Source organism: Suricata suricatta, chromosome 5 (genome assembly GCF_006229205.1).
Source record: "Suricata suricatta isolate VVHF042 chromosome 5, meerkat_22Aug2017_6uvM2_HiC, whole genome shotgun sequence".
NCBI lineage: Eukaryota > Metazoa > Chordata > Mammalia > Carnivora > Herpestidae > Suricata > Suricata suricatta.
Genome location: NC_043704.1, coordinates 67900055 through 67915063, shown reverse-complemented (window position 1 = coordinate 67915063; position 15009 = coordinate 67900055). Strand labels below are relative to the sequence as shown.

Sequence of the window (15009 nt, the reverse complement as noted above, 5' to 3'; positions counted from 1 at the left end):
TTTCCATGTTTTGGCTATTGTTGACAGTGCCGCTATGAACATTGGGGTACATGTGCCCCTATGCATCAGCACTTCTGTATCCCTTGGGTAAATCCCTAGCAGTGCTATTGCTGGGTCATAAGGGAGTTCTATGGATAGTTTTTTGAGGAACCTCCACACTGTTTTCCAGAGCGGCTGCACCAGTTTACATTCCCACCAACAGTGTAGGAGGGTGCCTGTCTCTCCACACCCTCGCCAGCATCTATAGACTCTTGATTTGTTCATTTTAGCCACTCTGACTGGTGTGAGGTGGTATCTCAGTGTGGTTTTGATTTGTGTTTCTCTGATGATGAGTGATGTTGAGCATTGTTTCATGTGCCTGTAGGCCATCTGGATGTCCTCTTTGGAGAAGTGTCTGTTTATGTCTTCTGCCCATTTCTTCACTGGGTTATTTGTTTTTCAGGCATGGAGTTTGGTGAGTTCCTTGTAGATTTTGGATACTAGCCCTTTATCTGCTATGTCAATTGCAACTATCTTTTCCCATTCCATTGGTTGCCTATTAGTTTTCATGATTGTTTCCTTTTTAGTAAAGAAGCTTTTTATCTTGATGAGGTCCCAATAGTTCATTTTTGCTTTTATTTCCCTTGCCTTTGGGGATGTGTCAAGTAGGAAATTGCTGTGGTTGAGGTCAAAGACGCTGTTCCCTGTTTTCTCCTCGAGTGTTTTGATGGTTTCCTGTCTCACATTCAGGTCCTTCATCCATTTTGAGTTTATTTCTGTGTATGATGTAAGAAAGTGGTCTAGTTTATTTAATTTTGAGAGAGAGAGAGAATGGGCAGGAAGGAGACACAGAATCTGAAGCAGGCTTCAAGCTCCTGGCTGTCAGCATATAGCCTGATGCGGGGCTCGAACCCAAGAACCATGAGATCATGACCTGCGCTTAAGTTGGATGCTTAACCAACTGAGCCACCCAGGCACCGTTAAGCATCAGCCTCTTGATTTCAGCTTCAGTCATGATCTCATGATTGGTGAGATCTCATGGTTGGTGATAGTGCAGAGCTTGCTTGGGAATATCTCTCCCTCTCTCTCTCTGCCCCTCCCTCACTCACGGGGCATGCAGGCACTCTCTCTCTCTCTCTCTCTCTCTCTGTCTCAAAATAAATAAACATTTAAAAAAGCCAAACTAAGTTAAATAGGCAAAATCCTACTGGAAGAGAAAGCTTCGCTTTAAATTACGTAAGGGTTATATGAACAAAGGGTAAAAAAAAACAAAAACAAAAACAACATACATTAAGTACATGCATGTGAAAGGGTCAGTGTGTTCTGTATAATGATGAGTATTGTGAGAGTTATAGGAAAGTTTATTTTTGAGCAAACTTATTACTACCCCCTTATCAGAAAATATTTGACTGTATACTATAAACAGAAAACTGTTTAATACGGTAGGGTAGAAGACAGTCCTTGTCTTAAAATGACTTGTAAATATAGTTTAGGAAAAGATGCAGATAGAATTATAGTATAAGACATATCGACAAGGCAGGAAGCAATTAGTTGGGGAGTAAATACTACACATCTTAAGTGCTTTGAGACTGAGAGAAAGAACTAATGTAAGTTGAATTGGTCCTACTTCCTAGACTAATTTGAAAGTTTGGTATACTTTGAATATAGAATGAATGGAAGAGGCCACGTCTGGCAGATGAGGCTGGTAGTGGAAGTGAGTGGAGAAAAGCCTGAGACACGTAGGGGCAGAGGGCAGGGAGGACGGTGTGGACACAGACTGGCTCAGCTAGAGTGGATTGGTAGCAGAGAATGCAGGTTGTGTCCTTTCAAGCCAGACAAGAGCAGGGTGAACCAGAGATGTTGAAGTGAAGAAGAGGGAAATCATGGGTTTCAGCAAGACACCACAAAGAGTGAGGAAGTGGAGAAAGGTACTGGGGATTTGAAAGTGAAGAAGTTTTAGAATTGTTGCTGTAGGGGCAAGGGTGATTAGGAATCGACTAGGGATAACTAATGTGTTGGGAGCAGAAAAGGAACTCAGTGGAGGTGTGCATGAACTTATGGAACTGATCCCTTTGTTTTGAGAGTGGTTTTGAGTATGTTCAATAGCTCATTATGCAGAAGTAGAGAAAACAAAGTGGTTAGTTTTAATATTTTCTATACATTACTAAAAACGAGATGTGAATTCAGAAAACACTTACTTAGCATCAGTTTATGCCAAACATTGTGCTAAACTCTAGAGATATAAAAGTAACTGTCTTGCCTATAAGGATGTGACATTTTTTTTGAAGTTAACAGGTTGAAAGTTACTAAAGACAAAGCATGATCATATTGATAATCAAATACATTTGAATCCTTATTTGAAAATAAAGGGGACCTTAAAATGCAAAATAAAGGACTATGTTACTGCTATTATAGCATAACATTCATAGTATTTTACTATTTAGAAATGGTTTGTTTCCTTTAAAAAGAAAAAAACAGACATTAGACGAATATGCAGAACACGGCACTCTTAGGGCAATGAAAATACTTTGTATGATATTATATTGATTATATTATATTGATACTATATTGATAGTCATTATATTTTGGTCCAAACCTATAGAATACACAACACTAAGACTGAACCCTAAGAGAAACTATGGACTTTGGGCGATTATGATATGTCAGTTTAGGCTTATCTTGGTAAAAAACAAAACAAACAAATAAACAAAAAAACAAATGTACCATTCTGGCCAATGATGTTGATAATGGGGGGGGGAGGGCTATGCATATGTGGGAAGAGGGATATATGAGAAATCTGTACCTTTTTTTCAATTTCATTGTAAATCTAAAACTACTCTAAAATTAATTCTTAAGACACAAACAAACATGATACTACTTAATGTTAAGAACAGTTTAAATACTGAGTGTGAGACGTTATAGCATCATGCATTGCTTGAAACTTTTCAGTGAAATTAAGTCGTAATTCTTTGAATCTGATTCTGCCTTTCAGACTGAGGTTATTATGTTTCTTCTCTTGGGCTCTTGTTTTAATTGTAGCCAGGTTTATGCCATGATGCAGAGAAGAATGTGCTCTTAGTAACTCTTCTTCCCATCCCTCCTGAAATGAGTAAAGAAAACACTTAAAATGGAGTTGGTGAGCCCTTAAAGGAGATCTCTCCGGCACATAGCACTCCTTGCAGCTGTATCACCCGCAGGAAGAAGGTAGACAAGAATTAAATCTAGATAAGGGAGGACACTTCACGGAGGAATTTATCTCCTTCATCTAAAACAAGGAAGGTCTCTCTCGGCCCCTGTAACAATGCACTAACCACCACTTGTAGCCACCGAGAAACCACCACAACCTCCAACTCTTCTTCTTCTCCAGTGAACTTTTGTTCAAAACAACCCTTCCCTATTTCCTCCTCCATTTGCTGGTCCTGATCTGTAATTCCTCTGCTGTTCCCAAACCAGCTCATTTTGCTGGTCAAATAACGGGCAGTTTTAAGGTTGACATTCCCAAGGAAGTATCTTATTCCAGAGTTGCAAGGACTTGAGTTCTTAGAGAGCTGACACTTTCACGTGACTGGATTTACTCTTCCTCAGTTGGAGATGCCATACTCTCTCTGTCATTCTTTTTCTCATTTTTAAAAGAGAAAATGACAGAAGGAGGCAGAAGAGCTTAAAGAAAAGCAGAACCTTCTGTAGTCTTAAAAAAGTACAACAGTTTCCATACTAGAGCACATATGTAATTCATGTGTAGCTAAAATACTTTATATTTGACAAGGACAAATATCAGATAAACTATACTGTTGAGTTTTTAAACTGTGGTTAAAAACAACATAAAATTTATCATTTTAATCATTATTATGAAAGAGTACAACTCCGTAGTATTAAGTATATTCACACTGTTGTGAAACAGATCTCTAGAACTTTTTTCATCTTGTTTACCCCAGTAAACAACTCCTCTTTTCTCCCTTCCCTCGGCCCCTGGTAACTGCCATTCTACGTTATACCTATGAATTTGAACATTTTAGGTACCTCATGTAGATGGATTAATACAATAGATGTCTTTTTTTTTCCACTTAGCATAACATGTTCAAGGTTTATCTGTGTCAAAGCATGTGACAGGATTTCCTTTTTAAGGCTGAATGATATTCCACTGTGTGATGGATGTTTGGTTTGCTTCCACCTTTGGACTATTAATGAATAGTATTGCTGTGAATATGGGTATGCAAATATCTTTTTATGACTCTGCTGTTGAATATTTTCTATGAGTAGTTAGATAAATACCCATTTTATTTTGAAGTAGGGAAAATTTACTTAGCGGAATCTGAAGAGCTAGATGGAAACATTTGGTAGAAATTTTGAAGATAATTTTGGAGGAATTTGAAGGACCATAGTGTTTGAGACTTTCTAGTGTTCTTTCTATGCTTTCTAGTCTTAACTTCACTTAAAACTTAGATTTGCTTTTCCTTCAAGTTTAGGACCAGTACAACTTTTGAACTTACAAATCTTATTTATGAGCCATTTTCTGGCCCTAAATGGATTTTCTGGCCTTGCTGGGCAAGAGATACAAGTGTAAGAGGATGCGAAGAAGAGGATGGGAAGTCTCCAGTGTGTAACTGTCTCTTGTTCCCAGACTGAAACCACCTAGGTGTTTGCTACGACACCAAGCGTTGGTATTAGAAAGATTATGTCATAAGAGTCTCAGCACTTCTGTTTGTGATTTCTTCAGTGGCAACACCTGCTAGACCTTGAAATCCAAAGGGCTTATAACTATCCATTTTAATTAAGCATTTTATTACCTTTCAGGAGAGTTTTCTTGGTTTGTATTGCTTTTTTTCCCCCTTAAGTAGGCTCCACACACAGCCTGGAGCCCAGTGCGGGGCTTGAATTCACAACCCTGAGATCAAGACCTCAGATGAGATCAAGAGTCGGACGTTTAACTGACTGAGCCACCCAGGTGCCCTGTATTGACATTTTTTTTTAAGTTTATTTATTTTGAGAGAGAGCCAGAGGGCAAGCGTGTGAGTGGGGAGGGGCAGAGAGAGAAAGAGAGAAGGAGGGAGAGAGAGAATCCCAAGAAGGCTTCATGCTGTCAGTCAGTGCAGAGTCCTACACAGGGCTTGAACCCATGAACCGAACAATGAGATCATGAGCTGGGATGAAATCAAGAGTCAGATGCTTAACCGATGGAGTCACCCAGGCGCTACCCCTGTATTGACATTTTAAAATAGTGACTATAAGATGAAAAAGTATCTTTGTTGTAAGTTTTACCATTTGGTCATTAGTACAAACAGTCATTTTGTTGTTAAGTAGTACTTGCATAATTCCATGAGTATCTTATGATGTGGACCAAATGTTCATTATTTTTTACCCTAATATCTACCATTCAGAAGTTTTAAAATTTCTTGTGTGTGTGTGTGTGTGTGTACGTGTGTGTGTATAAATATGTGTGTGTGTGTGTATATGTATGTATATATATATATATAGTAGTCAGATTGATGAAACCATCATAGGCTTACATGTATATGTTTAGAAATAATTTAGCTCACCATGCAAGGACACAGTTTCTGACTTATCTTCTGTCACCTGAAAGTTTTAAATAAGATTTTAATAAAATCTAATAAAATTTAATTGAAATTTTATGATTATTAACATTTCTATTAAAATTATACCTGACATGAGAGATGAGTTAATTTCAGTTTTTGAATCTTTGTTTTTGTTGTGTTCTGTCAATATTAGGAGTGAATTCTGGAAACTTCGTAAATTTTCCTTATTCTCATCTTGAATTCTAAATCTTGGATGTAAATCCAAGCCATGTATTAATTGACTGAAGGCAGATTGCTAACAAATTCAGAGAAAGTATCTTATAGTTTGCATTAATTAAAGAAAAACTGCTGAGAAAAAGGTAATTTGCTTTTTGATCATGTTTCACTGTTTCCAAAGAATTAGTTGAAACCAAGGCTGTAATCAATTGTCTGACTAACATACTACGTTTAGAAGGCGAAAAGACTAATTGTGCAACACTTAGTTTCTAAGTCATCTCATTAGAAATTGCTTCATGCTCCAAGTTAGACCCAAATACACTTATCCTTTAAAGCCTGTCAAGGTTGCTTCAGAATTTTTATAGCTCTTTGCAAATATTCCTATCTTGGAGAAACTGAGCACATCCTTAGGCTATTTAATTAATACAATGTAGATTGCATTTTTCTTTACAGGAAATTGTAACACTTAAATTTGTTAATTTAATGGCCCAGTTCATTGTTGATTAAACTATCAGAAGCCAAATTACTTTTATCTCACAACCAGCTGATTATTTTATTTCATTGGTAGGCCTGAGATTCTGTAAATATGCTAATTTTTTGTTACAGTGAGCATCCTGCTGCTCTGTTCTGCACACACTTTATAGCACTTTATATTCATTTAGCAAGTGTTTGAGCATTTAATGTATTTTAATCACTGGGCTAGGTGCTTTCTCAGCAAATTTTACTTTTTAGGATCTCCTATTAAATAACTTCTGGGATGTCTGGGATTTTTAGATCAGATCATTAAACACTTTTTTAAAAGACATTATGTTAAAGGAAAAAATATTTCTTTGAAGCTATTTTGTCAAAACACTACTCATGTGTTACTAATGAGCATGTATTTATTTTTGGAATGGTGGCAAGATATATCTTACCCAAATATGAGGACTCTTTCGGGAGCATTCAAAGCCTGATCTATTGGCTCTGATTAAAATAAGCAGAATAAATAAATCCCTATCCCAGAAGTTCTGGTGCTTCTCTTTTTCTCTGCCTTTTAAAGTTCTAGAAGCAAAGTGTTCAGAGCTTGATTATTTCAAAACTGTAGAAATGAAAGAATGCTATTATAGGGTCAGACCAGCCATGATTCATTCAGTGGAAGTCACAGGGTACTTTATAGAGAGAATATGGTTGTCCTTGAAAGCAATAGCCTCAGAAGGCAAGGTGTTAAACCAATTATGAACCAGTAGCAGTCTTGACTATAAGGGTTTATTTTTATATGTGAAAGGATTCAGGAGGTAGAATTTTGCTGGTATTGGTTCAGTGGCAAAGAGATGGACATTTTTTGTATTCTTTCAGCTGGGCTTGCAATTTCATGGGCCTTTCTTTTTAAAAAAAATAAAAAAAATTAAGTAACCTTTTTGCCCAACGTGGGGCTTGAACTCATGCCCCTGAGATCAAAAGTAGTATGTTCTACCAACTGAGCCAGCCAGGCACTCCTTGAGCCCCTCTTTTATTTCTCAAAGGGGCTAAACATGTCTGTTTTTCAGGCAAAATAGAGAAGACTTAGGGCAAAAAGGCTGACTAAGCAACTTCCAGATGCATCTCTGGCCACTCCTATCTGCAAAGGAGTCTAGGGATTGTAATTTTTCAGCCACGCCCATTGCTCAAAGTTCTGTTAGTAAAGAAGAAGAGAGTGCGTATTGGATAAGGTAGGCAACTAACAGTCTCAAATACTTGTATTCTTCCACTACCCCCTGGCCACATATGCACAAACCAAAACATTCCTTTCTCCCCAACAGTATGCATGGATGTATCATCCATGAATCGGTCTAAAGCTTTCCTTAACTTACTCCTCTTTTCAGATTATACTCTCTCCCCCAAGTTTGTAGTGCTAGTATGAGTCCCACGGTTTTAATTCTCTAGCAGCAGGCTTGTGCAGTGCAAAGAGCATGGAACTTGGAATCAGGGAATGTGACCTGTAGTTCCAGATCATCACTGGTGTGGTGACCTTTGATATCTGAGCTTTCTATTCATTTGGATAATGGAAATAAAATGCCTTCTCTGCCTGTGTTTTATAGGCTTCTTAGAGGATCAGATGAGCAGTTTTAATGTATATAAAAGTACGTAGCAAGTACTAAAGCATCGTATGAGTAATATATTTTCTTGTTATGATGATGATGTTCAAAACCAAACTCTTCATCTTCCCACTAGAATGAGCTGTTGCTCGTAACTTTTTTTTATGTCAAGTCAGAGTCTGGAAACCTCCGTCTCCCGTATAGCTGCATCTGCCTCCCACCCCACATCTCTTTAGTTATAATTGTCTTTGATATTATTCTCTTAGTATTTCTTTATCTCTACCATCTCTGCTTTCCTTATTGCCACCCTGTGTTGTTCAGGGCCTTCCTATACACCTCTTACTGGCTAGTAAGCAGCTAAGTCCAGTCCAGTCTTTACATCTCCACACATTTCTATATAACCCTTCTTTTTATTGTTTAATGGATATAATGTACTATGAGAGAAATTTATATAATATTTAATAATATTCAGTAAATATTTTTCTACTTTTAGACATAAGGCTGTTTATATTTTTAGTTTTTATATTACAGTAATAGATATTTTATGGATACTTGTGTACATATACTATACATGAATATGCATATAAATGATGATTATTTTGTTAAAAACAAATTTCTGTAACGTGAGTTACTAGGTTAATGGGTGGTTACTTGAGATTTCTGCTTCATTTTTCCAGTTCTTTGCCAAAGGATAGCACTAATTTATATGCCACAAACAATGAGGTATTATCATGAATGCATTGGAGCTTTTCATAGTCTAGCAGAACTTAAAACATATATAATAAGAAATACAGCTTGTCCATTTTTGTGTACACGGAATCCATGCACTCCCAAGTCCAGGAAGATTTGGTGTGTCATGATCCAGGTAACCTTGTACTTATATTTAAAGGCTAGTGTGGGTCAAGAGCTCTAGTGTGAATTTACCAAACATGTCAAAAGTGCAAAACAAGAATCTCAAGGAAAGATAGAAAATTTTATTCCTGGTCACATTCTGTCACCCTTACAGGCTCTTCAGTGCTTAAAGATAAGCTTGGGGCTTCATTTACTTTGAGACCTAAGGGTACCTTGTCTCTTCCTTCACACAGCCCCCACACAACCCCCAGCTCTTCTACGTGCCTTTCCCTGAGTGTCCACACTCACTTCCTCACTTGGGAGCCCTCACTGTGGAGACCGTGACAGACTGTCCTCAGATGTCTTGCTTACATCCATCAAGGGTTTAGGGAAGAATTCTAAGTGTTTGTCCTTGTCTGAGAAGGGAGACCAAATTGACTTAAATTCCCATGTTCTTTAAAAACAAGCGTTACATTCAGACAAGTATGAATTAATCAAGTTTCTTGATGACTCCTTCTCCATACCTCTTCCTTTTATGAGAAAGTTTAGAAGAAAGTTGGATGATGAGAGCATTTGGATTATTTATTAGCTTTTACTATTTTTTTGAATTAAATATAAATACAGAGTAGGTATTGAATTACAGGGTTTATCTGATTATTCTAGAGAATCATAAGTATATGCTTATGATACATACATATATATCGGGAATCAGAGTATGAAGCACTTTTCAACTTTCCCGTAAAACTTTCATCTTAATATGTCTTTAAAGGAGAAACTGACTTGGTCTTTTATTTAACAAATACTTATTATTACCATCCCCTCCAGGATTACTAGTCTGTGTTTCTGTGAAATTTACTGAAGTACTCAGTAAGTCAGTATTAGTTTGTAGATATCCCTTATACTGTTTATAGATGCAGTTGAAATCAAGGACTAACACTGATACCCATCCTAGGACATCTTTTACCTTTTAAAAAAATTTTTTTTAAGCTGACATTTATTTTGAGAGAGAGAGAGCACAAGCAAGTGAAGGGCAGAGAGAAGGAGAGACAGAATCCCAAGCAGGCTCTGAGCCATCAGTGCAGAGCCCAAACTTGCGAACCTTGAAGTCATGCCCTGAGCAGAGACCAAGAGTCAGATGCCTGACTGAGCCACTTAGGTGCCCCTACCTTCTTAAATCTTGAAATAAAAATAATCTTCCCTCACCTCTTTGACTGACTCAGTGGTCTTTTTGGGTAAGCACATGGTGAGGCAAGTAGAATTATTGCTAGCTCCAGCACCGCTGGTTGATCCAGCGCAGCTCCCATCAGCATTTCATACATAAACTTCTGTTTAGGAAATACCGTTTTTAAAAAATGATGCGTTCTAAAATTTAAATATAAGTGAAAGGGCTTTTTTAAAAACATTTTTGATAAATATTTTCCAACACTTAAAATTTAATAGAAGAAAAATCATTTAAGTATTGTGGTTTTTGAGGTCAAATATTTATGTAAGTTGTAATAAATGAAGTGTAAAATGTATAATTACATAGAAAGGTGTACCATAATAGAAATTATATTAGCTATTTTTTCTTCATATTATAAGAAATAACTTTATAGTTATCTCCCTGTTGCTCTATTTATTTCTCTCCTTAGGTGAACATATCAATCCTTTTACACCAGAGAAAGCAAGAGAAATTATAATGTCTTTACAACAACCTGCAGTCTTCTGTAACATGACTTGTGATTGGCCAGCACAGCACTGGACTGCTGAACACCTTTCTGAGGTCCTTCATGGCAAGCAGGTACGATTCAGGATGGGAATGAAAAGAACAGACACAGGTAGGACTATGAGTAATCATCACAATAATGCCTCTTCAGTAACATTCCCATAGTCTTAGCAGTGGTTTCTTTATCTCTAGAGAATCCTTTATTTCTAATCCTGCTTTTGACCATTGCAGATAGGAAAGTTTTATCGGAAGTTTTAGATGGATAGTTTTTCTTAATATTTTTTTTAGACTAAACCTATAGTTGATAACCTTATATAAAATATTTGTCCCTGTGTCATGGCTCATCGAATGTGGTAGACACTCAAGACTTGCTAATGTGCTATTCTTTATGTTCCTCTGTGACTGAAAAAGATCAATATTAAACTCATAGTGTCTTTTACTTTTGACTCATATGGAATGTGTCCTTTCATTTGTGGCTCAGTCTCTATATTTATAGTGCTCCCTCTTGGTTGTAATTTTATCTCTGCTTTATCAGCTGTCTGACCTCTCTGGTGCTGCATAAATGTGAGAAGTATGTAAAGCTGAGGGTTTTTTCATCCTCTTAAGCAATTAGAGTTTGCCACCTTCTTCCCTCAAAACTTGTAACATTTTGATATTTTGCCTTATAGTCAGACAAAGCAGTTACTGTTAACTCTAAAAATGATTAATTTAAAGGAAAGAAACAGTGTTGTTTTTAATCTAAAGGAGTCCATGACCATTGTCTGGCTTCAGAATGTGTTTAACTTCTGTTTAAATATGGGCAAGTTTGCTAGTCTAGAATTTCACAGTGTGTGAAGCATTGCTGTGTAGTGGCTCTATGAATATCTATTAATAACTCAGGAGGAACTAAATTATTACCCAATTTCCTTTCTAGCTTCTCCAAGCTTCCTTCTTTCATGATGACCTTCTAGTATGTCTCCCAACAGCTATCTAGAATACCCTCATACTTGTGGCAGGTAGAGTAGGATTAATACCTCAAACTCTTTGGCATCTCATTCTAATCACAAATAAATGTTTACTGTATTTTAAAATTAAATGCTAGGGGCGCCTGCGTGGCTCAGTCGGTTAAGCTTCCAGCTTCGGCTCAGGTCATGATCTCACGGTTCGTGGGTTCAAGTCCCGCGTCGGGCTCTGTGCTGACAGCTAGCTCAGAGCCTGGAGCCTGCTTCACATTCTGTATTCTCCCTTTCTCTCTGACCCTCCCCTATTCCCACTGTCTCTTCCTTGTCTCTCAAAAATAAATAAAAGAACATACAAAAAAAATTTTTTTAATTAAATGCTAGACCAGCAAAAGGCACATAAAAATTCATCCTGTACTTTTTCTTTCTTGATTTTAGTCAAATCTCTCATCCAGTGAAGTGTCTATTAGACAGTTAAATAAGAATTGTAATTTTTTTACACTATGGTTAGACTCCCAACTGCAATACTTCCATTAATTGTTAACAGTTGTTGAGAGCTATTGTGTCAGGGAGTGTTCTGAGTGCTTTATACATGTTAATTCTCTTAACTTTCTTCAAACCCTCTTAGAATGGTACAATTATAAACCTATTTTATAGATGAGACACAGTGATTTGACATTTTCAAGCTACACTTCAGCATAAAAGAAAAAGAAAGTAGAAAGTCTCTGCAGTTGTAACTGATTTGAGTTTTTACTAAAGATAATTTTTTTTATTTAGATGCAATTCACGTAACATAAAATTTATCATTTAAAAATATACAATTCTGTGGTTTTAGCGTATGCATCATGTTGTACAACCATCACCACTATCTAATTCCAGAACATTTCAACATCCCATCACCCCATAAGGAAGCCCAGTACCCCTTAAGCAGTCACTCTTCATTCTGTCTTACCCCAGGTTTTGACAACCACTAATCTGCTTTCTGTTTGTTTTAACGTTTATTTTTGAGAGAGAGAGAAAGAGCAGGGGAGGGGCAGAGAGAAGGGGAGACACAGAATCAAAGCAGGCTCCAGGCTCCGAGCTGTCAGCACAGAGCCCGACGCAGGACTCAAACTCATGAGCCGTAAGACCCTGACCTGAGCTGATGTCGTATGCTTAACCAACTGAGCCCCCCAGGGGCTCCTGCTTTCTGTTTTTATAGATTTGCCTATTTGGGACATTTTATATAAATGGACTCATTCAGTATGTGACCTTTTGTGTCTAGCTTTCTTCTTCATGTAGCACGTTTTCAAGATTCATCTATGTTGTAGCATATATCTGTACTTCATTTATTTTTATTGCTGAAATTTATTTATCCTGATCATATACATTATCCTGATCATATATATTATAATGTTTATCCATTCATCAGTTGATGGACATTTATGTTGTTTCCTCTTTTTGACTATTATGAATAATGCTACTATGAACATTTATGTACACATTTTTATGTGGGTATGTGTTTTCATTTCTCTTGGGTTTATACCTAGAAGTAGAATTGCTGAGTCATATGGTAACTCTGTTTAGCCTTTTGAGGAACTGCTATAATGTTTTCCAAAGCAGCTGAAATGTTTTATATTCCTACCCCAATGTATGAGGGTTTTAATTTCTCTACATCTTTGTCAATGCTTACTGTATTTTTTATTCCAGCCATCCTAGTGGGTGGACAATGTTATAGATAATATATATAAAACTATAACTCATTATAGTTTTGATATGCATTTCCCTAATGACTAATGATATTGAGCATCTTTTCGTGTATTTACTGACCATTTGTATATCTTCATTGGAGAAATGTATATTCAAATTCTTTCCCTGTTTTCTAATGGAAGTATTTTTTTTGTTGTTGTTAGGTGGGGATATTTTGGTCTTTTTGTTGTTGAGTTGTAAAAGAGATCTTCATATATATATTGCTTGACTTATGGTGGGATTAAGTCCTGATAAGCCCATTGTGAATTGAAAATATCTCAAGTCAAAACTGCATTTAATACATCTAACATACCAAACACCCTAGCTTAGCAAAGCCTGCCTTAAATGTGCTCAGAACACTTATTATTAGCTTACTGCTGAGCAAAATCATCTAACACAAAGCCTTTTTTTTATAATGAAGTATTGAATAGCTCATGTAATTTATCAAATACTATCGTGAAAGTGAAAAACAGAGCAACTGTATGGGTACCGAATGGTTGTAAGTGTACCTGTTGTTTACCCTTGTAATAGTCCAGCTGGGAGCTACTGCTTGCTGCCGCTGTACAGCATCACAAGAGAGTGTCGTAGTGCGTATCACTAGCTGGGAAAAAGATTGAAATTCAAAATTTAGGGGTGCCTCAGTGGCTCAGTCAGTTAAGCGTCCAACTTCAGCTCAGGTCATAATCTCATGGTTTGTGAGTTCAAGCCCCACATCGGGCTCTGTGCTGACAGCTCAGAACCTGGAGCCTGCTTCAGATTTTGTGTCTCCCCCCTCTCTGCCCCTCCCATGCTCATGCTCTGTCTCTCTCTGTTTCTCAATAATAAACAAACATTAAAAAAATGTTTTAATTCAAAATTTGAAGTATGGTTTCTACTGAATATTATTACTCTCACACCCTTGTAAAGTCAAAAGATTATTAAGTCGAACCACTGTAAGTACGGAAGTTTGTATGTTCTAGAGACTAGATCCTTATCACTTTTAGAACCTTTGAATATTTTTTTCTATTCTGTGAGTTGTCTCAATTATTCTTCTTAAAGTTATTTCTTTGAATATAAATGAAGTACTTCGACAAGCAGTATAAGGGAGTGGTATAAGAGTGCTAACTGAAATCAGCTTGCATGGATTCAAATTTTGGCTCACTGTGTGACTTTGGGCAAATTACTTAACATTTTGGGGGGCACCTGGGTGGCTCAGTCGGTTAAGCATCTTACTTTGGCTCAGGTCATAATCTCACAGTCAATGGGTTCGAGTCCCTCATTGGGCTCTGTGCTGACAGCTCAGAGCCTGGAGCCTGCTTTATGCTTCAGATTCTGTGTCTCCCTCTCTCTCTGCCCCTCTCCTGCTCGCTGTCTGTGTCTCTCAAAATAAATATACACATAAAAAAATTAAAAAAAATTTTTTTGTAGCATAGAAATATTTTCAAGGTGAAATGTTTGTACACAGAAAACATTCAGAAAAGTGCCTAACACAAACATGTAGTAAATGCTCAACAAATATTATTTTAAAATAGGAACAATTAAAAAAATAAAAATATGAGTTTCTCATTTTTAAGCATTAAAAAGTAAAAAAAATATATTACCATTTATTTTTGAGAGAGAGAGAGAGACAGACAGACAGACAGACATAGTGTGACTGGGGGAGGGGTAGAGAGAGAGGGAGACACAGAATCCGAAGCAGGCTCCAAGGCTCTGAGCTGTCAGCACAGATCCTGATGTGGGGTTCAAACTCATCAGCTGTGAAGTTATGATCTGAGGCAAAGTCTGAAGCCTAACCCACTAAGCCACCCAGGGGTCCCCCCCCAATTTTTTTTTTTAATTTTAGAGAGAGAGCACAAGGTGGAAGAGGGGCAGAGGAAGAGTGAGAGAGAATCTTAAACAGGCTCCATACCCAGCACAGAATCTGAGCTGGGGCTCAATCCTACAACCCTGGAATCATGACCTGAGCTGAAATCAAGAGTCAGACACTCAACCAACTGAGACACCCAGGTGCCCCTGACTTAGTCATTGTAGAGAACAGTGAAGAA

The 15009-nt window shown here is 37.2% G+C and overlaps 1 protein-coding gene across 6 annotated transcripts in view; it reads left to right on the top strand.

The window, feature by feature from the left end:
* The window catches only part of HSPBAP1 (HSPB1 associated protein 1), a 60365-nt gene that overhangs the window by 5278 nt on the left and 40078 nt on the right, over positions 1–15009 (top strand). For 3 of the 6 annotated variants that reach the window (XM_029939441.1, XM_029939445.1, XM_029939444.1), the window contains exon 2: positions 10246–10431. In XM_029939441.1, coding sequence (XP_029795301.1) covers positions 10246–10431 — 186 coding nt within the window. Of the gene's footprint in view, positions 1–4907; positions 4925–5706; positions 5873–8584; positions 8649–10245; positions 10432–15009 lie in introns of those variants that run through there. The other 3 variants (XM_029939446.1, XM_029939443.1, XM_029939442.1) reach the window with 3 other exon arrangements.